This window comes from Monodon monoceros, unplaced genomic scaffold (genome assembly GCF_005190385.1).
Source record: "Monodon monoceros isolate NGI ecotype Baffin Bay Population unplaced genomic scaffold, NGI_Narwhal_1 Super_Scaffold_6, whole genome shotgun sequence".
Lineage (NCBI taxonomy): Eukaryota > Metazoa > Chordata > Mammalia > Artiodactyla > Monodontidae > Monodon > Monodon monoceros.
Window position 1 is genome coordinate 100477424 of NW_021703783.1, and position 13778 is coordinate 100491201.

A 13778-nucleotide genomic window follows, 5' to 3' on the forward strand; every position below is an offset into this window, starting at 1 on the left:
CAGTTTTACTTCTTCTTTTCCAATTTGTATTCCTTTTATTTCTTTTTCTTCTCTGATTGCCATGGCTAGGACTTCCAAAACCATGTTGAGTAATAGTGGTGAGAGTGGACATCCGTGTCTTGTTCCTGATCTTAGAGGAAATGCTTTCAGTTTTTCACCATTGAGAATGACGTTTGCTGTGGGCTTGTCGTATGTGGCCTTTATTATGTTGAGGTAGGTTCCCTCTCTGCCCACTTTCTGGGGAGTTTTTATCATAAATGGGTGTTGAATTTTGTCAGAGCCCTTTCTGCATCTGTTGAGGCGATCATACGGTTTTTATTCTTCAGGTTGTTAATATGGTGTATCACGTTGACTGAGTGCATATATCGAAGAATCCTTGCATCCCTGGGATAAATCCCACTTGATCATGGTGTATGATCCTTTTAATGTGTGGTTGGATTCTGTTTGCTAGTATTTTGTTGAGGAGTTTTGCATCTATATTCATCAGTGATATTGGTCTGTAATTTTCTTTTTTTGTAGTGTCTTTGTTTGGTTTTGGTATCAGGGTGTTGGTGGCCTCATAGAATGAGTTTGGGAGTGTTCCTTCCTTTGCAGTTTTTTGGAAGAGTTTGAGATGGATAGGTGTTAGCTCTTCTCTAAATGTTTGATAGAATTTACCTGTGAAGCCATCTGGTCCTGGACTTTTGGTTGCTGGAAGATTTTAAATCACAGTTTCAATTTCACTACTTGAAACTGAAAGTAATTCTGTTCATATTTTCTGTTTCTTCCTGGTTTAGTCTTGGAAGGTTATACCTTCCTAAGAATTTGTCAGTTTCTTCCAGGTTGTCCATTTTATTGGCATAGAGTTGCTTGTAGTAGCCTCTGAGGATGCTTTGTATTTCTGCAGTGTCCGTTGTAACTTCTCGTTTTTCATTTCTAGTTTTATTGATTTGAGTCCTCTATCTCTTTTTCTTGATGAGTCTGGCTAATGGTTTATCAATTTTATTTATCTTCTCAAAGAACCAGCTTTTAGTTTTATTCATCTTTGCTATTGTTTTCTTTGTTTCTATTTCATTTATTTCTGCTCTGATCTTTACGATTTCTTTCCTTCTACTAACTTTGGGTTTTGTTTGTTCTTCTTTCTCTAGTTCTTTTAGGTGTAAGGTTAGATTGTTTATTTGAGATGTTTCTTGTTTCTTGGGGTAGGCTTGTATAGCTATAAACTTCCCTCTTAGAACTGCTTTTGCAGCATCCCATAGGTTTTGGATCGTTGTGTTTTCATTGTCATTTGTCTCCAGGTGTTTTTTTATTTCCTTTTTGATTTCTTCAGTGATCTCTTGGTTATTTAGTAACGTGTTGTTTAGCCTCAATGTGTTTGTGTTTTTTACGTTTTTTTCCCTGTAATTCATTTCTGATCTTCAGTGTTGTGGTCGGAAAAGATGCTTGATATGATTTCAGTTTTCTTAAATTTACTGAGGCTTGATTTGTGACCCAAGACGTGATCTATCCTGGAGAATGTTCCGTGTGCACTTGAGAAGAAAGTGTGATCTGCTGTTTTGGGGTAGAATGTCCTATAAATATCAATTAAATCTGTCTGGTCTATTGTGTCATTTAAAGCTTGTGTTTCCTTATTAATTTTCTGTTTGGATGATCTGTCCATTGGTGTAAGTCAGGTGTTAAAGTCCCCCACTGTTACTGTGTTACTGTCGATTTCCTCTTTTAGAGCTGTTAGCAGTTGCCTTATGCATTGAGGTGCTCCTGTGTTGGGTGCACGTATATTTATAATTGTTATGTCTTCTTCTTGGATTGATCCCTTGATCATTATGTAGTGTCCTTCCTTGTCTCTTGTAACAGTCTTTATTTTAAAGTCTGTTTTATCTGATATGAGTTTTGCTACTCCAGCTTTCTTTTGATTTCCATTTGCATGGAATATCTTTTTCCATCCCCTCACTTTCAGTCTGTATGTGTCTCTAGGTCTGAAGTGGGTCTCTTGTAGACAGCATATATATGGGTCTTGTTTTTGTATCCATTCAGCGAGCCTGTGTCTTTTGGTTGGAGCATTTAATCCATTCACGTTTAAGGTACTTATCAATATGTATGTTCCTGTTACCATTTTCTTAATTGTTTTGGGTTTGTTTTTGTAGGTTCTTTTCTTGTCTTGTGTCTCCCACTTAGAGAAGTTCCTTTAGCATTTGTTGTAGAGCTGGTTGGTGGTGCTGAATTCTCTTAGCTTTTCCTTGTCTGTAAAGCTTTTGATTTCTGCCTTGAATCTGAATGAGATCCTTGCCGGGTAGGGTAATCTTGGTTGTAGGTTATTCCCTTTCATCACTTTAAATATATCTTGCCACTCCGTTCTGGCTTTTAGAGTTTCTAAAAAAAAATCAGCTGTTAACAGCTGCGAAATCAGCTGTTAACCTTATAGGAGTTCCCTATGTTATTTGTTGTTTTTCCCTTGTTGCTTTCAATAATTTTTCTTTGTCTTTAATTTTTGCCAATTTGATTACTATGTGTCTTGGCGTGTTTCTCCTTGGGTTTATCCTGTATGGGACTCTCTGCGCTTCCTGGACTTGGGTGGCTATTTCCTTTCCCATGTTAGGGAAGTTTTCGACTAAAATCCTTTCAGATATTTTCTCGGGTCCTTTCTCTCTCTTTTCTCCTTCTGGGAGCCCTATAATGCGAATGTTGTTGCATTTAATGTTGTCCCAGAGGTCTCTTAGGCCGTCTTCATCTCTTTTCATTCGTTTTTCTTTATTCTGTTCCACGGCAGTGAATTCCACCATTCTGTCTTCCAGCTCACTTATCCGTTTTTCTGCCTCAGTTATTCTGCTATTGATTCCTTCTAGTGTATTTTTTATTTCAGTTATTGTGTTGTTCATCTGTTTGTTTGTTCTTTAATTCTTCTGGGTCTTTGTTAAACATTTCTTGCATCTTCTCAATCTTTGCCTCCATTCTTTTTCCGAGGTCCTGGATCATCTTCACTGTCATTATTCTGAATTCTTTTTCTGGAAGGTTGTCTATCTCTACTTCATTTAGTTGTTTTTCTGGGGTTTTATCTTGTTCCTTCATCTGGTACATAGCCCTCTGCCTTTTCATCTTGTCTGTCTTTCTGTGAATGTGGTTTTCCTTCCACAGGCTGCAGGACTGTAGCTCTTCTTGCTTCTGCTGTCTGCCCTCTGGTGGATGAGGCTATCTAAGAGGCTTGTGCAAGCTTCGTGATGGGAGGGACCGGTGGTGGTTATAGCTGACTGTTGCTCTGGTGGGCAGAGCTCAGTAAAAGTTTAATCCACTTGTCTGCTGATGGGTGGGGCTGGGTTCCCTCCCTGTTGGTTGTTTGGCCTGAGGCGACCCAACACTGGAGCCTACCTGGGCTCTTTGGTGGGGCTAATGGCAGACTCTGGGAGGTCTCACGCCAAGGAGTACTTCCCAGAACTTCTGCTGCCAGTGTCCTTGTCCCCATGGTGGACCACAGCCACCCCCTGCCTCTGCAGGAGAACCTCTAACACCAGCAGGTAGGTCTGGTTCAGTCTCCTGTGGGGTCACTGCTCCTTCCCCTGGGTCCCGAGGTGCACACTAGTTTGTGTGTGCCCTCCACTAGTGGAGTCTCTGTTTCCCCCAGTCCTGTCAAAGTCCTGCAGTCAAATCCCGCTAGGCTTCAAAGTCTGATTATCTGGGAATTCCTCCTCCCGTTGCCGGACCCCCAGGCTGGAGAGCCTGACATGGGGCTCAGGACCTTCACTCCAGTGGGTGGACTTCTGTGGTATAAATGTTCTCCAGTTTGTGAGTCACCCACCCAGCAGTTATGGGATTTGATTTCATTGTGATTGCGCCCCTCCTACCGTCTCACTGTGGCTTCGCCTTCGTCTTTGGATGTGGGGCATCTTTTTTGGTGAGTTCCAGTGTCTTCCTGTCGATGATTGTTCAGCAGTTGTGATGCCGGTGCTCTCGCAAGAAGGAGCGAGCGCACGTCCTTCTACTCTGCCATCTTGAACCAATCTCTTCGGTGGCTTCTCCTGTTGTTTTGATGCCTTTTATTTCTTTTTATTGCCTAATGGCCCTGGCTAGAACTTCGAGTGCAGTGCTGAATACAGGTGGCGAAAGGGGCATCCTTTCTTTGTTTTGGGTCTTAGAAGGAAAGCTTTCAGTCTCTCACCACTGAATATGATGTTTGCTGTGCTCTTGTCATAGATGCCCTTCACTATGTTGAGGAAGTTTCCTTTATTCCTAGTTTATTAAGTGTTTTTATCAAGAAAATGTGTTGAATTTTGTCAAATGATTTTTCAGTGTCAGTTGAGATGACTGGTTTTTGTCCTTCATTTTTTTAATGTGGTGTATATTACACTGAAGGATTTTCATATGTTGAACCATTCTTGCATTCTGGGAATAAATCCCACTTGGTCATAGTGTATAATTTTCTTCTAATATGCTGCTGAATTCAGTTTGTTAGTATTTTGTGGAGAATTTTTGCATCAGTGTTCTTAAGGGATGTTGGTCTGTAGTTTTCTTTTCTTGTGATGTCTTTGGTGTCAGGGCAGTGCTGGCCTCACAGACTGAATTTGGTAGAAAGTGCTCCCTTTAGTTTTTTGGGGAGACTTTGAGAAGGATTGGTGTTGTTAATTCTTCTTTAAATGTTTGGTAGAATTCCAGTGAAGCCATCTGGTATGGGCTTTTCTTTATTGGGAGGTGGGTCTGACTGTTGAAGACGAGGCAGCATGGATGAAGCCACCTCCAGTGTCACCCAAAGTCACACAGGCAGAGAAGGTGAAGCCGAGACTGGAGACTGTGTTTCTGTGGGGGAGGAGAGCTGTGTCAGGCAGACGGGCCTCCTTCCTTATCCAGCTCCCCACTCCCTGGTGGGAAAGAAGGGTCCAGACTTATATCCTGGGCTGGAGCCTACACCCCTTTCCCCAGCCCCATCTCCCCATCGTGTGCAGCCCGCTTCCTTCCGTGTAGGCAGCAGAGGGTGTGGGGTGCAGGCAGCTGTGGACCCTGCTGGGTGTGAGGTGGCCATGTGGACGTGGCAGGTGTGCCTCTCCCGCCTCCCTGCTGGTGCCGCTCTGCTCGCCTCAGGGGCAGGTCTGGAAAAGGCCATGGCAGAGGGGCTGCAGCTGCCCATTCAGCCTCCTCGGGGGCGTCTGCCTGGGAGCTTCTGTTTGGGCCCCTTGGGGCTCCCTTGGGGAGTGTCCATGTGTGCACCTCCTGATTTCATGGCCCTCCTGGATAGGATCCCCAGGGGTTGGAGAATTGAACACACTCCCAGTAACTTGTGGGTCAAGATAAAATCATAAAGGAAAGACGATAAAAATACTACATAGCAAAATGTGTAGAGTGTAGCTGCGGTGGATTTTACAGGGAGGCCTACAGCCTTGTCAAGATGCACTGGAGAAGGAGGGAGGTTGAGGGTCTGCGGGTGAAGCTTCTAACCTAGGACAGAGGATAAGGAAACCACAGGAAGCGGTCACACGAGCAGAGATTACGGAGCTGGATGGAGATGGAAGGCCCGTGGCCGCCCGGACGTCAGGACACAGCACGGGGAGGTGGGCAGGGCAGCAGGGCCCCTCACGTTCGGCCTGCAGGACACGGGGCTTCCCTCACCCTCTGTCTCCCCAGGACCTGTTTGTTAAGTACGCCTGGAATAACTTCCTGCACTTCCAAGTGGAGCTGTGCATAGCCGCCATCCTGTCCCACTCTGCCCGGGAGGACAGGGCCGTGGCCAGCGGACCTGAGGGCGCGGTGGAGCCTCCGCCCTCCAGCGGGGACCCAGAGACCCCCCAGCCTGCCGCCAGCCGCCCTGAGAGCACGATGGTGACCCACGTAGGTCCAGGCAGCGTCACGCGTGTAGCTGTGTCCTGCATGTCCTGTCACGGCGTGTCCTGTGCACCCTGTGTATTGCTGCGTGTGCTGAACCCCACCCAGACCATGTGGGCATTAACGTTGCTTTGGGCCCTCGTGTGCTTTCTCCTCTAATCCCCCCGTGACACGGGGTGAGCTGCTCTCCTTTCACCCGTGAGACGGGAAATCCCAAAGAAGGTGTCCATGTTTGCCAGGGCCCCAGAGCCGGTGGAGTGGAGGGCCCCGGAGGGGTGTAGAAGAAGCCCCGTTGCTGCCCCCGGGTCGGCTCCTCCAGGCCGTGAGGGCAAGCAGCCCTGTCATGGTGTGAATGCCGTGCCGGGGAGGTGCCAGGGGAGGGGTGAACATATCCAGTTCTCACAAGAAGACTTTCTGGGATTTTGAGCCTCTGGAAAGTGTGGATGCTCTGCACGGCCCGCCTCTTCCCTGACGCTTTCCCGCTCACCCGAGCACACTGTGTGGAGACCCGCTGTGGTCGCCCTTCCCGGGGCCGCAAGCAAGAGCATCCTGAGTGGCCGCGCGCGGGGCTGCAGGGAGTCGGCCTTAGTGGGTGTTCGCTAAGGAAGGAAGAAGGAAGCAGCACGTGGGTGGAGCATGTGGCACAGGCGGTCCCCAAGCCAAGGAGCCCACCTATGCGTGCGGGGCCCTGGGGGTCGGCTCTGCCCCCCACCCCCGGGTGGCTGCAAGGCTCAGACAGGAGGGGCTTGGCAACGGGGCCCCTGACCAGAGACCTGGGAGAGGGTCGAGAAGGGCTGCACCTGCAGGCCTGAGCCGGAACACAGCCAAGGGGGTAAATAGCCAGGAGTGGGCGGTTTCAGTGATGAGAGCCACAGGGGGCGGGTGTGTGCAGCGGCCATGCAGGCCAGCAAGGGACCCTCACCCAGATAGTGAGGCCACACGCGGGGTGGGCGTGCGATTTGGGGCCCGGAGCAAACATTCCAGTTACGGGAAGCTGCCTGTGTGAGGGCCTGGAAGCAAGTGAGCCCTGGGGCCGCCGGCCTCTTCCTCCTGGACGGAGAAGGCAGGAGAGTGGCCCGAGGGGGAGGACACGACCGCCGGAAGGCTGAGGGGACGAGAGTGTCCTGATTCGGCTCCCGTCGCCACGTGGACGAGCCTGAGCAGAGCCTACCGGGGCGTCGGACGGGGACCGCAGGGCTGGGCTGTGATGCTTTTGCCGCCCACAGTGAACTTGGGGCTGATGTGTGCGCCTGCTGCCTGCTAAGCCCACTCAGTCCAGGGCTGGGTGGAGGGGAGCGTGCAGCCCTGCTGGCCCTGAGCCGTGCCACCTGTCTGCCAGCTGTTCCAGAAGTGTTGCCTGGTCCAGAGGATCCTGGAGGCCTGGGAAGCCAATGACCACACACAGTAAGGACCACTGGGGCTCTGCGTGGGGCTCCAGGGCTGCCATGGAGGGTTTGTTTTCAAGGAAGGGTCCCACCGCTGTGGGAGCAGCTGCAGTGCTGCTGGCGGGGCCAGGGCGCGGGGCAGGGTAACGCGGCCTGCACAGCCCGGACCCTGGCTCCATGGGCCCCTCACCCTCTTCCTCCCTTGCCCGTCCATCAGCAGAGACCCCAGTCCTGTGCCTGCACTGTGTCCCGAATCCTCCCACGTCCCCATCCCAGCCTCCAGCCACTTCTCTTACTGAAGCCTCAGACCCTTGAAAGAGCATCCGGGCCCCTTTCTGCTTCCCTCTTCCCCCATCTGCCCTCTCGTTGCTGATAAGCTGGGATCTTGCTGAAACCAGCAGGTGGTGTCACTTCCTGCTTGAAAGTCTTGACTGCCCAGGTCCCTGGTGTGACTGCAGGGTCGGGTCCAGTGGGCAGCCCTGGCCCCCCTGTGCTCCTACTCTGCCCTGCCAGGGGCTGCTCTGGACAGGTGAGGAGAGCTCTGCGACCGCACCTAGTTCATCCCTTCTGTCCTGCTGTTACTGAACCCACAAATCTGCGTCCGCTCCCAAGTAGCAACAAGCAAGATGGGGCCGCTCCGCCTTCTGCTGGGCCCGGTGTGCATAGTGCCCAGGGAGGCCTGTGCTGAGTCTGCTCCTGTATATGTTTTGTGTGTTGGTGCACAGGTGTGTGCCTGTGTGAGGGGACGGCCCACTGCTGTCACCGAGGGGTCCTTGGGCCATAGTAAGCCGTGGACAGGCGTGTGAGCCTGGATGCCTGCAGGCCGCGGCCTCAGCGCGGTTCTCCCGCGACCTGGACAGCCGCTCACAGGCCTCCACCCTCAGCCCGGCTTCGCGTCTGGGCCAGTTCTGCCCAGTCTCTCCTGACCCCCTTCCTTTGCCGGGTGGGCCCACCGATTGGGGACCACCTTCGCTTCCTCTCTGGTTGTCGTCACGCTCTGAAGAGAGAGAATACTGTTGAAAGCAGGCGCTGTCCACTCTGGGACCCAAGGGCTGTGTTTCTGTAATGGACGCGCCAGAGTCTCACAACTCACGCCCTTCCTGCTGCATCAGGGATCTGAAGACTTGCTGCTCTGTTGGGTCCTGTGTGGGAGAGATGAGAAGTGGGGGGAGAGCCACGTGTTTGCGGCCGTGCGGGACGTGCAGGTGGACGGGAGACAGCCCGCTGCCCCTGCTGCTCTGCCTACTCCCGGGTCTTGGGCCCACCCTCGGTCTTCTCTGGGGGCTCGGGACGCGCTTGGTCAACACTCGCAGCCCCAGCCGGGCGCGGGTCTGGTGGTCTGCGCAGAGTGGGAGCGGCAAATGCCCGCCTCACTTGTAGGCAGGGAGCGGAGCGACGCGGGTGCGGAGCAGGTGCTCCAAAAGTAAGCAGCCTGCAGGCGAGGCCACGAGACGGCTTCGCAGGGCAGTGGGGCCCGCGGGGAGGAGGCCACAGAGCCGAGGCCGGGCCGGCTGGAGGCACCGCGGAGGAGGGCCGGCGGCAGGCCTGACGCCACCCTCTCTTTCAGGGCAGCGGGTGGCATGAGGCGCGGGAACATGGGCCATCTCACCCGGATCGCCAACGCAGTGGTGCAGAGCCTGGAGGGGGGCCCCGTGCAGACCCAGGTCAGCGAGGTCCTCCGAGGTGAGCGCCTCCAGGCCCAGGTGTCGCCGCCCGAGGTGCCCCGCCCCTGCCCTTGGCCCGTCGGCGGACGGGACCAGCACTGGTGCCACACACTTGGCCCCCCCTTTGCCACGGGGGCTGTCCTGTCAGCTGCGCCTGGGCCTGGGCGGCAGCCTCCTCTGTGCCCTGGGCCGCCCGTGCCGGCCCAAACGCCTGCTCTCCTGCTCCGCCGTCCGGCTCTTCTCTGAGCTTGTGGCTCATCTGGGGAGCGGCCGCAGGACCTGAGCAGAGGCCACCCTGGCCAGGCTTGCTCTCCCTCATACCCCACGGGCCTCCACGTCGCGATCCGGGGCCCCGAGTGGGGAGCCGCCGCCCATGCCCCTTCCCAGCCCTCGCACGTTCTGGGCGCCCAGTCTGCAGCTCCCAGGCACTGGGCTTTCTGGCCTGAGCTGGGGAGAGCCCGAGGGATCTTGGTTCATATGCGAGAAGGCGGGCAGCTTAGAAGGGCCTGTGTGGCCTCTTGGGGAGGAGGACGCCGGGCCAGCCCGAGCAGCACGTGGTGACAGGGCTGACAGGGTGACAGCAGGGGCGTGCGCTCGGGGCGGCCTGAGGGTGATGGACGGTGACGGCCACAGAGGCTGGGACCCTGAGGGCACTTGGGGGCTCGTGCTGGTTTCACAGCCAAGACAGTTTGTCCCCCGCGCTGTGTGGGAGCCTGAGGACAGGGCTGGCCAGGGGGTAGGGGGACGCGTGTGCTCAGTGAACAGCGAGCAGGAGTGAGCACCGTCTGGGGGGCCCCTGAGCGCCGTGTGTGCTGTCGGGGCGGGGTGATCCCCATCCCTTCTGGGGGCTGTGGTGCCCTGAATCCGGGGCAGGCAGGGGAGGTGCTGGGTTTGTCCCTGTTCTGGGCTGGGGAAGCTGCCCCGCAGACGTCCAGTTGGTCGTGCAGTGGGCGTGGCCTCCATGGCCCCCCGCCCCCGTGCCCTCACCTAGTTGCCCCCATGGTGACCTTGGCCATGGCCCCCTGTGGTCCCAGGGCAGCTGTGAGCCAGGAGGCTCCGGGGAGGGGGGGGGGCGGGCGGGGCCCTCTGACACGAGCGGGCTGCTCGCAGTCCGGCCCCCAGCCCGTCAGCACCTGTGACGAGCGTGCGCACCCAGGATGGCCCGGTGTGGGGTTGGGGGCGAGTGTGAAGCTCTCTCTTTCTGGACTGTGAACGTCTCTGGGCTCCGACCTCCCCAGAAAAACAGACACACCCAGGCCTGCTGGGTTGGGCCTGTAAGGCCAAGAGGGACGTGCCCGTGCCCCGTGGTTCCTGTGTCCTCGGGGCTCCCCGGTCGGCCTGTGAGCCCTCGCGGGACCAGGATGCAGCTGCTGGCTCCATCCCAAGGGCTCACCAGGCAGCCTTCCCCGCAGGGCTCCCCTCGGATTGCCGCGGGCGCTGGGAGAGCTTTGTGGAGGAGACGCTGACGGAGGCCAACCGCAGGAACGCGGTGGACCTGGTGAGCAGGCCCCAGGCCGGCCGAGAGGGGGGGGCCCCCTGGGCAGAGCGCTGTCCCTGCCCTGGTCCCTGCCCGACCTGGGCTTGCGGGACTCCTGGTGCCCGAGGCCCGGCACGCCCTACAAGGGAGGGTGGGTCGGCATGGCCCCAGACGCTGTCTCATGCCCGCCCACCCTGGCTGTTGCAGGTTAGCACCCACCATCTTCACCCCTCGAGTGAGGATGAGGACATGGAGGGCGTTTTCCCTAATGAGCTGTCCCTTCAGCAGGTGCGTGAGGCCAGGCCCCTCATCCCCACGCTCTCGGCAGCGCTTAGGCCTTGGGAGTGTCCTGCACGCGTCACCAGAGCCTCGGGCGGGGCCGGGGAGGTGCTCATCCCCCCGCTTCTGCAGGGGGTGCAGCCCCACCCTCCTCTACTTAGGGGGCGCCCGCAGGGCCACTTGACATTGATGAGACCCTTGGGGACGTGGTGGGCGAATGGAAAGTCAGAGTCACAGGCTATTTGGACATGGCTGCCTATGGGTGCCCAGCCGAGAGGGCAGGACCTGGGAGAAGCCACTGAAGCACCAGGGGGGTTCCTGAGAGCGGCCACGGTCCTGTTGCCCAGGCTTTCTCCGAGTACCAGGTCCAGCAGATGACGGCCACCTTCGTGGACCAGTTTGGCTTCAGCGACGAGGAGTTTGCTGAGCAGGACGACAGCATCAAGTGAGCCCAGTGGGACGTGCCCACCTGCCTCACCCTCGTGCCTTTGGGAGGGAGCCGGGCTCTGCTCGGTGTGACCAGGTCCCTGACCTGTGGCTCAGCCCTGCCTGGCCTTCAGGGCCATCACACCACTTGCTCAGCTGGAAGCCACATGTGACCCAACGGCCTGGAGACGCCCTCTGGGGAGGCAGAGCAGCTGGGTGGGAGTCACCCCTAGCCGCCCATCCAGAGGTGGGAGGGGAGCCCGTGCACCCACCCGGGCTCGGCCTGCAGCCCTGGCCCCCCGCCCCTGCCTTTGCCTCCCTCGGTGGGCTGCCTCCCCCTTCTCTCCCTCCTGGGAGGACTTGACGGCATCCCTGTTGTCCTCGCAGCGCCCCATTTGACAGGATCGCGGAGATCAACTTCAGCGTCGACGCTGACGAGGAAAGCGTGAGTCCCGTGGATGCCCCTTGGGGGTGGCCGGGTGTGTGGGGGCCATGTGGCCCACGTGTGCTCTCCTGCAGCCCGGTGCCGCTCTGTTTGAGGCCTGCTGCAGTGACCACATCCAGCCTTTCGACGAGGATGACGACCTCTGGGAGGATGAGGAGACACACTGTGTGGCCCGAGTGACCAGAGCCAGGTGGGCTTGGGCACCACACGGGCACCAGCCCTGTCTCAGCCGTGCCGTGGCGCCCTGGGCAGGCGGGAAGGGCTGCTCTGACCGTGGGTCTCCCCCCAGGTTCGGGGGCCCTCACGCTTTGGAGAGCTGCCGGAAGGACGGCCTGGAGCACCGAGGCCAAGGTGGGGAGGAGAGCTCGGAAGCAGACGGGGACGGGGCTCGGGCGGGCGCCCCTCGGGCTGCCGTCCAGAAGGAAGGTCCTCGTGTTGAGGGTGGCTCAGAAGGTAGATGATGGGGCCACAGGGTGCGGGCCGGGCAAGGGGCTTGGGCGGGAACATGGGGGACAGAGGATTTGGTGCCCTGGGCTGTGGGCCTGTGTGTGTGTGTGGCTGGGCTGCTGTGGGCCTGATGCCCACTGACCCCCCGGCACACACTTTCAAACACGCTCACATGCCCTTGGTCTCCCGCCCCGTCACGGTCACTCTTGGCCACGCCGTCACGGCTAGAGGCGGGTGTCCCCCAGTACCGTGGGGGAAGGCACACCCACACCATTGCTGTGGGGCCTCCACCACCGGTCATGTGCTGGTCAAGGGGCCTGGACACCGCGTCTCCCCCAGCAGGCGCCCCCTGGACGGTGTCTGATGAGCCAGTGAATTCCACAGCCTCAGGCCTGGCCCCGGCAGTGGCGATGGACGTGGGTTCCAGTGTGTGGGCGGCCAGCGCACCCAGCGCCTCGGCTGCGGAGGAGAGAGGCTGGGCCAAGTTTGCCGACTTCCAGCCTTTCTGCTGGTGAGGCGGGGCTGGGGCGGAGGGCGGCCCCGGCTGCCTGGGGGCCGGGTCTCCTGGGCGTGGGCTCAGAGTTGGCCTCGTCTGCAGCTCTGAGTCGGGGCCCAGGTGCAGCTCCCCCGTGGACAGAGGTCACGGCGATGCCCAGGGTGGCCTGAACCGGGGCCCAGAGAGAACCCGTGAGTAGGGGCGGCCCCAGGGGCAGGGGGGGCGGGAGGGGGAGGCCAAGACCTCCGGGCCGCTGTATTGCCCTGGTGATGTTGGAGTTTGCGCCACGTGCGGGGACTGGAGTGGGTGTGTGGAGGGGTCAGGACCCCGGCTCCAGGCACAGGACGGCCAGCGAGGCCCTCGGGCTGGCCTCAGTGCGCAGGTCCGACCAGCCCACACCCGTCTGTGTCGCCAGGACCCCAGGCAGAGCCTGTCTCCCCAGGCCTGGCCGCCTGCTAGGTGTGGATCACACGTGTGCGCCGCGCCACCCCAGTGCTTGTCCTGGGAGCTGTTCAGGGCCCTGGCCCTGAGCTCCCTGTCAGATGGGCTTGGAAGCCCCCCAAGGTATCAGGGCCACACGGGGAGGGACTTGGAAGCCAGCCACAAGGCTGAGTGCTGGCCCTCCCTGCAGGGAGGACCGTTCCTCCTGAAGTTCCTGTGAATTCACAGACGCACGTGTGCACGTCACACGCACGCGGCAGTGGGTGTGGGGGACAGGTCTGTCACCAGTTGCGGGCTGAAGTTCCCGCGTGCGCCATACTGGTCGCTCTGTCCTCATCTGGTGTCGCCGGCTCCCTGTGTTGCAGCTGGCCCGGCCACTCTGGGTGCCTGGAACGCATGTGTTGCCAGGAAGGCGCCCCTGGTGGCCTCCAGCAGCCGAGAGGACAAGCAGAAGGTGGCTTTGGCCTCGGAGGCTGTGAGGATGGGTCCCGGTCGGGAGGCTCCTCCGCCGCCAGTGTTAGTCCCCAGGTGAGCAGGACAGGCTGGGTGGCGGGCCCCCGGGTGCACACGGAGGTCTGGCTGTCCGCAGCACTCCGCTGGCCCAGGGGCAGGCCGACCTTCCTGTCCTGATGGCCCCGTGACTCCTTGGAGGTCAGCTTTGGACAGGAGGGACACCGCTTCGTCCAGGTGGAAGCTGGGGTGGCCGTTGAGACAGCATGGGGCCAGCCCGCCTCAGGCCGCGTCGGAGAGAATGGCCAGGCTTTTGGGGTTCCGGGTGCGCTCTGGAGCTGCCGCTCTCCTGGGGCGGGTGCCTAGTCCCAGACTTGCGCCCACCTCAGCCGGGCGCCTCGGACACACGTGTCCATCACGCTGGACCGGGAGGACGGGGGTGTTTTGGGACTTTGCTTGGGGCCCTGACCTGGGTCGTCCTCCC

The 13778-nt window shown here is 57.8% G+C and overlaps 1 protein-coding gene across 10 annotated transcripts in view; it reads left to right on the forward strand.

Annotated features, from left to right (window-relative positions):
- PPP6R2 (protein phosphatase 6 regulatory subunit 2) overlaps positions 1 to 13778 on the forward strand; it is an 83334-nt gene that overhangs the window by 67480 nt on the left and 2076 nt on the right. For 6 of the 10 annotated variants that reach the window (XM_029205754.1, XM_029205751.1, XM_029205752.1 and 3 more), the window contains 12 exons: positions 5587 to 5790; positions 7124 to 7188; positions 8737 to 8852; positions 10246 to 10331; positions 10518 to 10598; positions 10937 to 11034; positions 11403 to 11460; positions 11535 to 11650; positions 11750 to 11913; positions 12247 to 12418; positions 12506 to 12594; positions 13210 to 13372. In XM_029205754.1, coding sequence (XP_029061587.1) covers positions 5587 to 5790; positions 7124 to 7188; positions 8737 to 8852; positions 10246 to 10331; positions 10518 to 10598; positions 10937 to 11034; positions 11403 to 11460; positions 11535 to 11650; positions 11750 to 11913; positions 12247 to 12418; positions 12506 to 12594; positions 13210 to 13372 — 1412 coding nt within the window. The remainder of the gene's footprint in view (positions 1 to 5586; positions 5791 to 7123; positions 7189 to 8736; positions 8853 to 10245; positions 10332 to 10517; positions 10599 to 10936; positions 11035 to 11402; positions 11461 to 11534; positions 11651 to 11749; positions 11914 to 12246; positions 12419 to 12505; positions 12595 to 13209; positions 13373 to 13778) is intronic. The other 4 variants (XM_029205758.1, XM_029205759.1, XM_029205757.1 and 1 more) reach the window with 4 other exon arrangements.